This window comes from Macrobrachium nipponense, chromosome 24 (genome assembly GCF_015104395.2).
Source record: "Macrobrachium nipponense isolate FS-2020 chromosome 24, ASM1510439v2, whole genome shotgun sequence".
NCBI classification, from domain to species: Eukaryota; Metazoa; Arthropoda; class Malacostraca; order Decapoda; family Palaemonidae; genus Macrobrachium; species Macrobrachium nipponense.
The window spans coordinates 8,661,197-8,675,341 of record NC_061091.1 but is presented as its reverse complement, the minus strand read 5'-3'; the positions used below and the strand labels follow the sequence as shown (position 1 = coordinate 8,675,341).

Sequence of the window (14,145 nt, the reverse complement as noted above, 5' to 3'; positions counted from 1 at the left end):
CTTTTTATTCTTCATTGCTCGAATAACTGTCACTTTCCCCTGCTGTTTCCTTTTTTTTAGAACTTCCTTAGTTAGGAAAAGTTCTTGAGTGATATACACATGTTATAAGTATATATATATATATATATATATATATATATATATATTATCCATACAAACAAAGAACTGGCCCAGAAATACAGATCAAATTCCGTAACAAACTTTTTAAACTTTTAGAAAACACCCTGATGTAAATTGAAATTTTTTATTATTTGTGTTATTTAGATATTAAAAGATAGGATATAAAAATTCATGGATAAAATATATAAATGTTTGACGAAAAAAGGCTGGCTGTTTACAAATTTGCATGTATGAACTACCACTTTAGTAACTTAAGTGATAAAAAATAAAGGTGTAAAGTAATTGTTTAAAATGGACAATATAGCAAGTAGCCAAAATAACCTGACAATGCACGATGGAGCGTCACGTACCATCCACTAAACTTAAGAAGAAGAACAGCCATTTTGTGTGTCAGATTTGTTTTGACTGGTAAGAGATTGTTTACGTTTTGTATGACTTGATGTTTCATACCTAGCACTCAGTTCCTGTGAATATACAAGGCTAAGTAGCCTCTCTTGTCTTTTGCTTTGATGATCGTCTATGATTAGGTATATACGACTAGGTACTACCTAGCCTATATATACTACCTACCTAATATGAGTTACTGCTTACCTATGTAGGAAGTTGGGTCAATCCATTATCCTAGGTAGCTAGTAGGTACCTTGCCTACCAATTGGCGGATCCTGTGGGGAAATGTAATAAAGAGTTAATTTGTACTTAATCTTATAAATTAGGCTAGGATATTTCTACAGAAGCACTCCGCACGTACTGCAAGGAATGTAACCGCCGATACGACAGCCACTATGGATTGGGCCGTCCAATGTATTTTGCCGTGTTTAGTAGTACTGGACCCTGGGGGTTACTAATTACAGTCGTCTGAATACTAAATATTAGTACTTAAAATTCTTGTTCAGGAAGTAAAGCTGCATAAAAAAAACCGCAGCTGCCATAGTCTAGGCCGCCACGGATACTAAGTACCGTAGATCTAGGCTACCTAGGCTAGTCGTAACTTTCGGGCCCACTGTAAGAAAAGTCCCCCTTTAGCTACTGGTGAGATTGGATGGGTTAGGGTAAACGACTGGGTCGCTACATGTTGGCTCACTGAAAACCACCTGTTTACTCGACATTTAGGTACCTAGGCTAATTGGTGAAACAACAGTACAATTGGTAAATTTAAATAATAACTCCGCATCGGTTATTTCTCTGGAAATTACAGTTTCCTATAGTATTCAGGTTGGTTATTAAGAATTTACCATTATTTTTGGGTGGTCGACTGTATTTAACCCCCAGGGGCCAGTACTAAACATGGCGAAATGCATTGGACGCCCCAATCCCTAGTGGATGTCGTATTCGCGGTTACGTTCCTTGGAGTCCGTTCCAAGTTATTATTTAGAATTACCATACAATTGAATTTTTAATAAAATGAATAAATGATTGGAAGTTCTCTGGCATCCTGACATCGAAGGTCATTGACGCCGATTGAATTTTTAAGCATACTATTCAAAATATTGAAGTTTCATCACAAAATGAGATATACCTAGGTATGAAACCACCTTACAAACTAAACTAAGCATGTGAAGTCTTCGTGAAATAGGGTAAATGACCAAGCGGCGATATAACAACCACCGATCCCGAATTGTGGCCACCTTCCCGAAAAAGTACTTGAATTCGCTGCCATGAGCATCAGTTAGGAGTTGTGGCCTATCCAGGCATCGTACTGAAACCTCTGCACTCCTCTCGAAGTGTTTTCTCCTACTAACTACAAAATACCTAGTGGCATAATTCAAGCGCTTTTTCGGGAAGTGGCTGCCTTCTGAGAGAGGTGACCGCTATGTCGCCGTTTAGTCATTTACTCTATATGTTCAAGGTAGTTTTGAATCCAATATGGCATCACTTCAGGACATGAGCCACTTTTCCCTCACAGAATGGCCACATCCTTCCCAGCATTCCCAGTACTACTCATTTGAACAATATTTGCATAGATATGTTAATTGATATTACTCAAGATTGTAGTTGTGTCATGTTTTGAACTGAAATGCATTTTTACCTCGTAATCGGTGGTTTTATCCTTACTGACATCACAACTGAAACTCCACAGTGCTTAATTGATTGTAATTACGTACATTTTGTTCTTGATTCATTCCAGATTCAACTTGAAATACATGAGTTTGTTTACAGCAGGAAAAATTTTTCAGCCTTATTTTATATCTGGCCGCCAAAAACATCCATGACCAGACGACAAATTAGTGAATTGTTTATGACAACAATTTTGTATTTGGTTGCTAGCACTTTTCATTGCTTCAAGTCTAGACTATTACTGTTTTGACTTTTTTTATTTTCAATAATTATGGCTGAAATAAATGTACTTTTCAGTGATTACGTGCTAGGACTAGAGTCCCAAAGTGTGACGCAATCACCACCACTCTGGCCACTTGTCTGTTTTTGCTCCGTAAGAAATTAATGGGGCCGACTTTGTAACGGCCAGAAAGTCATCAATAGAGGAATGCTACCATTGAAACCCATATATTTTGATTGAGAAAAATATAAATAAATGCAACAGTATGCAAAATATAAATTAAATGACAACTATTAAACATATTCATATTTTTTATAACTATATAAATACTTATTTATATGGGTCTAAATGCTAACTTACATATAAATATTAACAATTTCACGGTCGATTCAAATCTTGGCCTTTTAACCTCTTATGGCAATAAATCTTTGATGTGGCCCAGGGCCGGGCGATCATGTGACCTCTGATGGCATGGATACGGAACACTATGGCAAATGGAATTTACAAAATGCATTATGAAAGATCAAATTATAATTGGAATAAGATATCAATAGTATTGGAAATTCCATAAATTCTCATTCTAAGTAGTATTCAAAATCTTCACGTTTAATCATAAAAAAATATAGCCTTGAGTTCTTCACTTGACTAGGTACTCGGCATCTAGCTCACTGGTACCCTTGAAAATTTGCTAGGCTTCTTCCTGCCACATCTTGAAGAGCAACATCGCTTAACATTGTTGTAAGGAAACTGTACCAGCATCTCTGGGTACAAATGTTTTGTGGATCTAGCACAGGAAATGGGCAGTTTGTTTACTCAAGAGACTCAGCAAACATCAAGATGGCGTCAATCGTCTACATTTAAGGTGTTTTAAGTAAAAATTTTGAGAGCATCATGGAGGTAACTATAACTCTACTGTCTCTCTTTAGTTCTTGCCAGCCTGTTTCATGCTTTTTCTGCCAAGGTTTTTCTTGCTCTTTCTTCCTGGAGAGAACTCAGACGCTGGAGGAAACTCAGCTCATACAGTTCCTGCACTGTCAGCAGATTCTGATGTGCCATAACAGTCCTCAGGGGTGTTGAAGGTCTTGTGGCCATCTGTGAGCTTTCCCAGAGATTTTCTCCTTATCTTTATTTGTCTAGCATGTGGCTTTAGCAAGTGCTTTGTTCATACAAGAATACAGTCCTTCATCTTTTATATGAATGACCTTTGGTACAAGCTGGTTCAGTTGTTGGTGCTTGGTAATAAGATAGTTAACAATGTAGATGAGTTTAGGGGTGGGAACATCATCCATTCACCACTTGATTACAAACTTATTTTGATAAAGTTGTATTTGTTGCTAGTGAACTCTTTCATCATGAGTGTTGTAGAACTTCTTTTGTGTGGGAATAAGTATGACTGGTACGAATGATGACTGATTCCTTTTGATTAAGGATGATCATCTCCAATGTTGAGAGCATGACAGTGCTTGGTTGCTTTATTCACCCTTGGATGTTGATCCTTATTTTTTTCTGTACCTTTTGCAATGGTTAAGATTGCGTGCCAGTCTCTACCTGCATTGAGTGTGCTGATTGGTTGCTGTCATCATGGAAGAACCAAATTCTGCTTTATTTACATGCACTCTGAAAGTCACACATACTTCAGTGCTGTGGTTCAATTGACCTTTATTAAAACAAGATCCTTTTCCACCTAATAGCTGCCCAGAAAATTCTAAATTGATGGGGTTATTTTAAAACTAATGAAATGCTGTAATTACAGACAAAACAGGCTATAACCTACCTACCACTAAGGATGCTTAGTTGCCTACATGGGCGAAGCATCCATCTGAAGTACTATGCAAACATATATGTGCATTTTGAGCATTAACTTCACAGGTAAACAGTTGTAAATTTATGGGTTTGTTTAATTTTATGCGTTCTTATATGTCTTTTCTGATTCATTTTTCAGGTGATTCACCTCCGGAAGATGGATGCCAGAAATTGTAGAGTTGCCTGGAAATCCCATTCCACTGAGATAACAAGTATTTTACTGAAGTTCAGAGATGAAGTAAGTGTCATTTTTTTCCAAGGTCAGTCTTTCACTTAGGTGTATATTGGATGAAAAGAAATACTATGAATTACCGTATATTTCGGCGTATAAGTCGACCCTTTAGCCCCAAAAAATCATGCCAAAATTAGGGGGTCGACTTATCTAACGGTAACAAGAAGTGAATCTTTATTATTTGTACAAGAATCCAGGCTTTACAGTTGGCTAATAACAATGACAGCCTTGTTGAGGTAACTATGTATGTAAATACCAGCATTAAAAACATTTCACACTGTAATACGACAATTATAATACATTAGAACATCCATTACCTTAAATAAAATGAAAAAAATCAAAGTAACTTGAAGAAACCCCAATCGCAGAATAAGTGTAAACATTGCGTAATCATTTGTAGTAACAGTAGTACCGAAGTTGAGAAAGATGCGTTCACTCTGACAGTTTTCTATTTACCGTGGTATTGTTCAAAAAACATTTATGGTATGACATCTTTATTTATCACATAAAATAAAATAAAAAACTTTTATTTAATGTTAAATATGTATTTAAAATCCTTCAAAATTACTTGAGTCATCGTCACTTGAATTAAACAATTCATCAAACATTAACTTGAGTGGCAGTTTGTACATACATATATATATATATATATATATATATATATATATATATATATAAATATATATATATATATATTTATATATATATATATATAAAACGTAGGCTGTTATGCAGCGTTAGTTAGCGCTTTGTTTGTTTACATTACACTCGAGTAACGTATCTTTCGTTTCGTCATTTCTAATCATATTTGTAGGTATTCATGTTTTACATGTTACACAGATTTGTTAATATACCTGTTTTTCATATGGTAAGTAGAGCAACATTTGTACCGTAATAACATTCAGGTTATCTTATATGATACGTTTTACCCTGCTGCTTATATTGAGCGTCTGGTTGGCCTCATATTTTATAGGTCGACTAATATACCCGATATTAGTTAAAATCATAAAAATTTACTCAGAATAGGGGGGTCGACTTATCTTCCGGTCGACTTATACGCCGAAATATACGGTAGGTAGTAGGATTCAAACCTAACTAAACTGTTACAAAATAAAGTATAATAAAGATGTGTTTCTATGCAAATGCTAAATCTCCTTTTATAAACTGGCTGAAATACAGTAAATAATTACTGTATAAGGTTTAGCTTGTAGCTTGATAGTAATTTGAATTGCTCAACAAAATCCATGGTACATGTATTCAATTGATCATTACTTCTCATCCCCCAAATTGTGAGTAGTAGACTAATGTTTGGAATGGTAAGGTTATTCAGAAATGAAAGTCTTATTTAATTGTTGTTCAGGCCTTTATTTTACAGATACTTTTGCTCTTTTTCTATTTTTGAGGTAAATAAATGATAAAATGTATTTCAAAGTCCTGGATTATTATTATTTATTTATTTTTTTTTTTTTTTGCCGTATACACATAAGCATTTTTTTGTTTTCCAAGTATGTATGATCATAAACACATAAAAATCACAGTTTTATACATGTCAACAATATGATATGTAATTTTTATTTTCAGACTAAATACACAGATGCAACAATCATGTGTTCTGGGTACAAATATCCGGTTCACAAAGTAATCTTGGCATCATCGAGTAAGTATTTTGAAGAGCTGTTGCACCAGATGGAAGATTTACATCCAGTTGTTCATCCTGTTATAGTTTTAAACAACATTGATAAAATTGGGCTCGAGGCCATTTTGAAATTTATATACATGGGAGAAGTTAGCATTCAAGAGAAAGATGTTGTCCAGTTGTTTGATGCAGCCAGAGAACTGAAAATTAAAGGGCTATGTGATGATGCTTTAAGGAGTGTTTGCCTTTCAAAACAGGACCAGAATTCAGTTATTGACAAAATTTTAACTGATCCTATAAATTGTGAGGAAAGTACATTGGAAAGTGAATCAGTGGATACTGCAAAGAAACGAAAACTTGATACTAGAAGCCCTGTAAATTTAAGAACAAACCGTAAAAGGCGTCGGAAAATGTATGGGAATGATTACTATGAAAATTCTGAAATTCTTAGCAATACAGCAAGTGGTAATATAATCACAGGCCTTGGGTTCACAGCAGTTGAAGCCACCAGCAAAGACATTATAGTACCAAGCATTTCTGTAGATGAGACGTTACATTGTGATATTGATGCTGAGGTAAGAGTGACAGATTTTACATGCTGTAATGGTCTTTCTTCTGCATACTTGTAGTTTTCAGAAACAAGGTTGGTCAGTCAAGCAATAATGTAGTGTTCCCCAGTTTATTTATTCTTATGTTTTTGCCCATTATGGTTTTAGCCTTACTGGTGAAGAACTCTTCAATTTTTCAACAAAATGAAAATTCCATCCTAGTCACACAAAGCAGCTATGCCTATATCAGGAAGATAGTCAATTTGCCTCTCACTGTTGTCATGCCAAGACCATTATTTAGAGAAATCTTGTAATGAGGCATCTTTTATTCAAACTCCTTTTTGTTATTGTTATTGCTAATTTTCTTTGTCAATTTCTTCTCCTGAATTTGACCTAAATTATCCTTGACAATTTCAAAGATAATGCTTCAATTGTGGAAGTGCAATTAGGTCATGAAATAGTGGCAAAACTTTCAAATAACCAGCTATGACACTTGTTGGGTATGACCCTGCCTTCTTGTAACTAGCAAAAATTACTTAAGGTTTCAAAAGTATAAAGCACTATACTATTTGTTTCACACAGCCCTCTTAATTGTGTATAGCTAAAATTTGCTTCTTCCTTCTTTTTTTTTGTGGATTCTGATAGTCAGCTTCTCAGTTGTATGGATTGCTTGCAAGCATTTGTGTTTATTGTGCTTACCTTGTAGAATTTCATGTTATTTTGTGTCTTCTTATTCTTATCTTAGTTTTTTGTTTGTTTCATGAGTAGTATGGGGTTGTCATCTTTGACAGCTGTTTAGGTGTAATGTTGAGGAATTTATTTGAATTAATTTTTATTTTAGTAGCATAAATTCACTCTGGTAGAATTGATTTTATCTTGCCTTGATGCATGTACTTGTTCTTGTCCATTTGTTTATAGGTCATATCAGTTAGTTCCCTGAAACTGTATTCACCTTCATTATATAAATATTTTGTTTGCTTCTATTCCTCTTCTTGATTTGCTTAGTTGTTATTCAGTGAACGTGCAGTTATGGATTTTGATCATTCCTGTACTTTGTGTTTGTAAGGAACTGTGATAGCATCACAATTTCATTAACTTTTCTGTTGTTCTGTAATTTTGTTGTCTATTACAGCTGTACTATTATAAGGAGAACATATGAGGTTTATGCATGTTCATATTTATTTGTCTTGTACAGTATTTAATTCCACTGACTGGCTTCACTTATTTTGGAAATGATGAATTTCTACTTACTGAAGCTGCAAATTTTTCTTATATGTACATAAAAGTAACTATTTTTCCAAACACTATTGTTATTGATAGAATTGTTTGTAAATTAATAAGACCTCTCAGAGTATGAATGATAGATGCTTTACTCAGTAAAAAAAAATCAGAATTTGTCCTGTGTTTAAAAATTTTTGGATTGTGATTTGATTTTAAGATGTTTCTTATGTTTTAGAGCAATGACGGGGAGCTAAATGAAGCAGAGAACGATCTGATAGCCAATGATGAGCATCCTGTGGATGTGAAGGAGGAGTTCATTGAGGAGTCCTGCAGTCTTAACACTGAGACTATATTCCTTCCCTTTCAGGTTAGTATTTATAGTTAAGTTATTACTATTATTATTCAGAAGATAAATGTCTATTCGTATGGAACAAGCCTACTGGGCCACTGACTTGAAATTCAAGCTTCCAAAGAATGTGGTATTCATTTGTAAAGAGCAACAGAAAATAGTAGGAAATAAACAGAAAGAGACCAGAAGGAATCTTTTCTTGTATCCCTTTCATTTGTATTTTGACATCAGATTCTCCTTGTACATAATTAGACTTGGTATTAATTATCTCCTCTGTAATGTGCCTCTTGCGCACCTTTTAGCATAAGTCTCCTTCAGCTTCATGAATACCCTCTTTCCCTGGTTTTTAGTCTTTTCTACTGGTTTTTTCATGCTACTGTAGACCTACTTCCATATTGACATTTTTTTTTTCTCCAACTTGCCCTTTATTATTGTGTCTACACCATCTGAGCTGTTGAGATCCCCATGTATTTTCCAGGTGTCAGACACATATTTCACAAATTATTTATACATCAAATGAGAAAGATGTGGAGATATGTGGTGTCCGGCAGCTGGAAAATACATGGAAATTTCAGACTGAAAAGGTTTCGACATGTCAAAAGCTTCCTCTGTTCTTCATTACTTGCTGCATTGGACCTTGTGACTGTTTCATTGTATATAGAGTATACCATTCCTGCCACATTATCAGGTAGTATATGAAAATATATACAAGAATACCCTTCTCAGATGTATGAAAATTTATACGGTACGTATAGGGAAGTTAGGAAAAAACTTTTAATTTATTGAAAATTATGTAACATTTGAAACTTCATATTACTAATCATTTGGCCTGTTGCCTCTTTAAAAAATGCATTTCTGAATATCTTGAAATTAATATTACAGGCAGTCCCAGGATTACGACGGGGGTTCCGTTCTTGAGGCGTTGTAACCCGAAAATTGTCATAAGCCGGAACATCATAAAAAATCCTAAGAAAACCTTAGTTTTAATGCTTTGGAAGTATTCAAAACTATGTAAACTGCATTCTTATTGCATTTTTCATCCCAAAAACCTTCAAATATTGATTATTTTGCATTATTGGTGTCATATTTCTTGTGCCAGATGAGCATTGGAGGTGTTGTAACCCTGGAAATAATTTCTGATGAATACAATTGAAAAGCGCCTTAACCTCGGAACGTCGTAAGCTGAACCTGTCGTAACCCGGGGACTGCCTGTAATCCTTGTGGCTGTATCTGTGTACATATGGTCTCTTTAAGTTTAATCATTCTGAATTATCATCATGAATTTTGTATACAGTGGTCCCCCGTATTCGTGGGGGATGTGTACCAGACCCCCTGCGAATAGTTAGAACCCGAAAATAGTTGGAACCTTATAAAAACGCTTAAAACTGCCTATTTTGTTAGTTAAAACTCAAGAAAAACGTACTAGAAATTTTTATACCTGGTTTTTTTAATAGTTTTATCACAAAAAGTGTATTTTATGATGAAATTGATAAAAAAAACAGGAATTTTTGGATATTTCTCACAGAAAAATCCGCGAATAGGCGAATATCCCACGAATAATGGGGGGGATGTGTTCCAGAGAGAAATCCCAGAATGTGTGAGTCCGTGAATACGGGGGGTCCACTGTAGCATCTTTTGTACTCCAGAGAAACTAGGTATGTGTGTAAGATCATTTTTAAATTTTATCTTTAATATCGAATTATAGCTGATAGTATACAGAACTTCTTTTCTATCGCTATTGAGAATTTGTATCAGGCATTTATTTATTTGAATGTAGGATGAAGCAGAAGGGGTATCAAGTGTAAAAAGTGAGATTGAGAGTCCAGAGGACCAAGAGATATCAGATCATCACAATACAGTCTCAGAATTGCCATCACAAGATTGGGATGAGATGGTTGCAGATGAATTTGAAAGTCCAAGAATCAATGGCGATGATCCACATTGTATTTCAAGTGCTCCTGTGCAGGATCCTTCTTTGCCGACAGCATTACAAGGCCCTACTTTTGATGAAAGTTCAGCCATATCTGTGGAGTCCTTGCGTGAGTATTTCTACCAGGACATTGTATCTGCTTATGTGAGGATGTTTGATACTTGCATCACTGAGAGGTGCTTGTACAGTAATTAATTTTGTGTGTGTTTCAGTGGACTTTAAGTTTTGAAACATTTTTACCTACAGAATACAGTATTACAAGTAGTTCTTTTTTAAGTAAGGTCAGTTTTGCTTAAGTATTGCTTGAGAAATTATTGACAGAGGATAATTTAGTTTTCATAGAGGCTGTATGATAAAGTTTGCACCCGAAGTTAAGTGTTCTTTTGGAGGTTCTCTTAAGAAATGAGAGGAGTAGTATTGCTAAAAGGGGAGTTGACTTCACTGATGATCTTTCTTTGTTGGTACATGAAGAGGCTAATTTGGTGGTAGTTCTGTGCACTAGGGCTGCATCTTTGATTTATTGGTGAATGTAGTGATTGTTGGCTTGTTTCTTCTCAGGAGCCACCTGATTTTAGGGGCAAAGAACTCAATAATAAAAGAAAAAGATATATACAGTCTGTACTAAATATTTATTAAAGGCTTCTATAATGTGTAGGATGTTAGACAGGAAAAACTTAATATTTATTTTGTTTTTCTTCCAGCTGATTTCTTGAAGGCATTCAAAGTGTACAAATTCAGTCCATATTTACAAGGAAGACTAAAAGAGAAGTACTGGGAGCAAAATGGAATTTTGCGCCTTATGAAAGGAATAAGAGATCATGAAATTACTCTGAAGGAGGCTTCAAATTTGTTAGGAACCACATATAGTGTCCTCTATCGGCACTACAGCATTAATTTTGGTGGAATAAAAAAGTTGTCGGTAAGAAATTTACTTTCTCCTTTTCTTGTCAGTGTTGAAATGTTTATGCTACTGTATTTACAAAACTTTTTTTTTTTTTTTTCTGTTTCAGATAAATGAGATAAATGGTTTTGAGTGATCCCTTCTAACATTGGTAGTTGGAACTAATTCATGCAGACCAGTGCCCTTTATAACACCTTGAAAGGAATTAATTTGGTTTTATCAGAAGCTTGGATTCCCTCAGTTGCAGTCAAGAACTTACCTCTGAAATATAATTATACATTGTACTACACTATTCTTTATTATTACTATACCTAACTTCATATACATGTGCTGCAGTATAAGTTGTGTTTTTTATAAAATTATATTTTAAGATAAAACAAAAATTACTAGCAAAATTATCTATTTTAAAATAAAACAAAAATTACTAGCAAAATTAATGAAGTTATTTTTGTGAAATTTTCCATACATAAGCCAGTGTTGATTTATTTGTTGAACTCAGGTGTCACTATCTAACTACAAACTACAGTGAGGTTGCTTGAATTATATTCGGTTATCTCGTGGGTTTTAATATCTCAATATGATTATCTCCACAGAAAGAAGCTGAACCAAGCCTTGTCAAGAACACAAGTGGAGATCATAAGGAGGTCAACCCCAAAACGTTTGTTAAAGTGAGGTTTCTGCAGTGCCCACAGTGCATCTACAAAAGTCCTTATAAGCAGAACATCTTGGAGCATCTTTGTAGCCATTTGACAAACTCAGCTAGTCCAAGTTCAAAGGACTTACCCAAGTTAGGTGAATTCTCTAAAAGTGATTCAGCAACACAGGATAATTTACTCACTTGTGATATTTGCTCAGCAAAGTTTGCTCATTTGCGCACACTACGAAGACATAAACAGGGTCATTTGGAGGCAAGTGTTTAGAAAGCCTATTCTGATTATTCAAAGTTGCCCTTAGAATATGCATTTAGAATGTAGGAATCCTTGTGGATGAAAATATCACTGCCATTTTTATATAAAGACAAGTTTTAGTGATAGTAACCAGACAGTAGAAGACATTAAACCAGTATTAGTTGTGCAAGAAAAAGGACTGAATCTGTGAATTGTTTTCCATTTATAATGAAATGACCAAGAGTGTTCAGGATTTTACTTTTCTATGGTTTCTGTTCATAGGATGGTGGGAGGTAAAATTTAATGTCTTGTTCTGTGTAAATTGATTTCGTGTGCACATGCATTTCCCAAGATCAGTGCCTCAAGTGCCATCTACATATAGGTGTCAGCTCCGCAGATTAGTTGAAATGAGACACTAGTATGGTAATGAAGGCAGTACTGCTGGAAACTTCTTAATTCTTTCTTCAAGATGTTAAAAGCCCTCCTTGGTACTATAAGTCAAGATTGTAGTCTCATAACATGTGTAAATCTTCAAACAGTCGTGTAAACATTCTCTCTTAGTCTCCAACTTTTTTTTTTACTGCTGAATACTACTAACTTCTATCAGTTTTATAAAATGAAACTTGTACCCACTTCCTAAGTATCATCTTGTAGAAGGGTATCCTTGTGACATTCATTATAGAGTACCCTAAGGCTCTGTGTAATAGCTTTTCATGCCCATCTCCACTGTTTTTTTTGCTCTGTATTTTTCATCCATTCCTTTTTTATGCAATCTAATATAGTATTTGAAAGTCACTGCATAAATGCTTAGGAAGTAGTAATTAAGTAAAAGAGCAGTGTCAACTGCCCAAACAAAAATCTAAGAGTAAAATATACAGTAGCATAATCCAGCAGTTATTAATGAATCAGATGACATACATATTTACTGTATTAAAATTCACTTGCAATAGATTGAAGTAATAGTACAAAAAAATAAATGTTACCTCAATGGACAATTGGAAGGTATGTCCTATCAGGTAAGTAAATAAAATGCTAAGTGATAAAGACTGTCATGTACCCTGGAACAACTCACATAGCTTTTAGTAGTGCAGTTCCATATGAGGTACTAAATAGCCTATTCTAATCGGTACTAATTATCACTCAGTGATTTAGAATAGAGATTTATCATTTGAATTCAGAGATATATCAGCCAAATAAATTGCTTCCAAAAATACGTGTACATGCCTGTAAAATATAGAATACAAAACCCATACAACATGAAAAAAAACATAATCAGTGTTTCTTTTTTAAACAACCCCAAATTATTTCCAGAAGGAACAGTAAAAGTGAGAGAACAAAAGGCAAGCACATTATCGTGGTGTGATGCATATGTGTATACTCTCTACACACTCGTATGCTTACTAGAATTTGTGTAACAGTACACCACTGTATTGCAATAAGTACAGTACAGCATTGTACTGCATTCAGTAATATCAATAAAAATAATGTATGAGAGAGAAATGGTTGGCCCACAGTTGGGAGCATTTTGTTTTCTTACTTTAAGCATAAGGAGAAAAGCATAATATACTACCTGACATGCAAGACTGCTTACTGATTTGAACATCATGAAACTATTTCCTAAAAATCCTTTCTTTCAGATAGCTCATTATATGCTAACAAGAAATTGGTTATTGTGGGTGAGAAGAAACAAAACCCTATTTGTCACACGTTACGCAGAGTTGATGGCAAACTTTAGCTACACACTAGTTATGTCACAGTCAAGTAAATACCATATGAATATACCCACTTGTCATGCAGAACCTCACTAGGAAATCAGAGGATAAATGGTACTGTTTCCAGAGATAGATTTCAACCAGTGGATTCAAAACTATACGTTATTTATCCCAAGAAATCCAGCTGATGCTTCTAAGGTCTACATATATTGAAGGCAACCAAGAAAATTTTCACTGCTGCAGGAACAATTCATAGATGAATCCATGACAAAGCTCAAGGGATGCTCTACTCTAAAATCAGTGAAACAATTTAACGAGGTATTAAGATGTGATTCACCCTGTACGGGTTAGTGAGGTTCACAGTAGGCATTATTTAAGGTTCTTTGCAGCGTCCTTTCGGCTCCTAGCAGCAACTACTTTTACTGTACCTTCTTTCATATAATCTTTCTTCCATTGTGCTTTCCACCCTCTCCTAACAATCGATTCATGTGCAACTGCGAGGCTTTCCTCCTGTTACACCTATCAAATCTC

At 34.8% G+C, this 14,145-nt stretch overlaps 1 protein-coding gene across 5 annotated transcripts; it reads left to right on the top strand.

Moving 5' to 3' along the window:
• The first annotated feature begins 406 nt into the window (after window positions 1-406).
• On the top strand, window positions 407-13,179 carry LOC135205423 (protein jim lovell-like). 5 transcript variants are annotated; one of them, XM_064235974.1, is made up of 7 exons: window positions 407-528; window positions 4,338-4,436; window positions 6,012-6,641; window positions 8,071-8,202; window positions 9,962-10,223; window positions 10,816-11,033; window positions 11,609-13,179. In XM_064235974.1, the coding sequence occupies exons 2-7, from the start codon at window positions 4,356-4,358 to the stop codon at window positions 11,933-11,935; spliced, it is 1,650 nt and encodes a 549-aa protein (XP_064092044.1). In that variant the 5' UTR covers window positions 407-528; window positions 4,338-4,355; the 3' UTR covers window positions 11,936-13,179. The 5 variants fall into 5 exon arrangements, with proteins under 5 accessions (XP_064092044.1, XP_064092045.1, XP_064092049.1 ...); XM_064235975.1 differs by having other exon boundaries at window positions 524-647; XM_064235979.1 differs by lacking the exon at window positions 407-528 and adding an exon at window positions 567-586.
• The last annotated feature ends 966 nt before the right edge of the window (window positions 13,180-14,145 follow it).